The 1,301-nt window shown below is 41.9% G+C and overlaps 1 protein-coding gene across 1 annotated transcript in view; it reads right to left on the bottom strand.

The window, feature by feature from the left end:
* Nucleotides 1-82, bottom strand: part of LOC137991363 (uncharacterized) — a 501-nt gene extending 419 nt beyond the window's left edge. The window contains exon 1 of the mRNA XM_068836462.1: nt 1-82. This exon is cut by the window's left edge and continues 419 nt beyond it. Within this exon, the coding sequence (XP_068692563.1) occupies nt 1-82 (82 nt within the window).
* Nucleotides 83-1,301: the final 1,219 nt, after the last annotated feature.

The following is a 1,301-nucleotide window of genomic DNA, read 5'->3' as shown; positions in this document are numbered from 1 at the left end:
TCTTCAGAGGAGGATGTTTTGGTTTGATGTTACATTTGGCACGGATCATGAAGTGATCGGTACAGCACTCGGCTCCCCTCATAGCTCTGGTGCTGCGGAAGTCCCTCTAATCAGATCTCCTAGTAATGATGTAGTCCAGGAGAGTAGGGTGCTTAGATCTTGGATGTTTCCATGAGTAGTACCACTTGTCTGAGAAGTTGAAGAACGTGTTTGTGATAGCCAGTTGATATTCAGAACACTTTGTTAAGAGCATTTCACCATTTGAGTTCATTTTCCCTCTTCCGAACTTCCCCAATGTTTGTGGCCATGCTTCATGATCTTTTCCCACTCTTGCATTGAAATCACCTAATATAATGAGCTTGTCAGCTGCAGGAGTCTCGGAGAGCAAGCTGTCCAGTGATCGATAGAATAGGTCTTTAGTCTCAATGTCGTTTGTCATTGTTGGTGCATAGGCTGAGATCAGTGTCAGATATGTTTGTTGACCAATGTGAATTCGTAATGATATCAGACGGTCATTCTTTCCTGTTGGCAGTGACTCAAGTTCTTTAACAAGATGATTTGATATTGCAAAAGCAACCCCTGCTTCTCTTCGCTCACCAGTTGGTTTGCCAGAAGCCAAGTTTGCGTGTAGCCGGCAGCACAGCTCCTTCAGTCTGACCTCGTTGAGCTGCGCCCTTAGTAATTCAGTCTACGATTGCGAGAAAGGGCTATTAGCAGGTCAGTTATCATTATTATTATTCTCCCACTCCAATTATCATCGAGAGCTTCTGTAGAGCCCACAATGCCATTTAACAATTCCACTCTTGACATAAACATTCAAGGTTTTGAAAATTTTGCCAGTCAGTGTGTACGCAATCATGTAATGCAACAAGTGAAAATCTATAATATCTTGTTCCCCTTTTATTATAAGATGCACGTAGGCAGTATGCTACAACTGATTGACAAAAGCCTTGTTGAAAAGATCCAGATGCTTGTTGATGAATGTATGAGAAAGAGAAGAGAATCCCCAAGATTTGGCTTTCTTCAAGAGGAAAGTGCCAATGACTGCAATTTCAACATTGATGTAAAAAAAATCTCTTGTTTGCTCATCAAACAGTATGGCAAAAGCGCATGATCAGCGATTAGAGACATGAAATCATTCTTCTGGATGCTACCTACAAGACTATGCGATATGAAGTTTGGCTTTTCTTCCTTGTGGTCAAGACATGGTGGTTGGATCTTTCAAAACCCAGAATGAAACCTCAATCTCAAAAAAGGAGGCACTCTGCATATTCTGAGAGTGGAATCCCAACTGGAGCCCA

This window comes from Montipora foliosa, chromosome 2, assembly GCF_036669935.1.
Source record: "Montipora foliosa isolate CH-2021 chromosome 2, ASM3666993v2, whole genome shotgun sequence".
Classification (NCBI taxonomy): Eukaryota; Metazoa; Cnidaria; class Anthozoa; order Scleractinia; family Acroporidae; genus Montipora; species Montipora foliosa.
The sequence above is the reverse complement of the archived record's forward strand: the minus strand, read 5'-3'. Positions and strand labels throughout refer to the sequence as shown.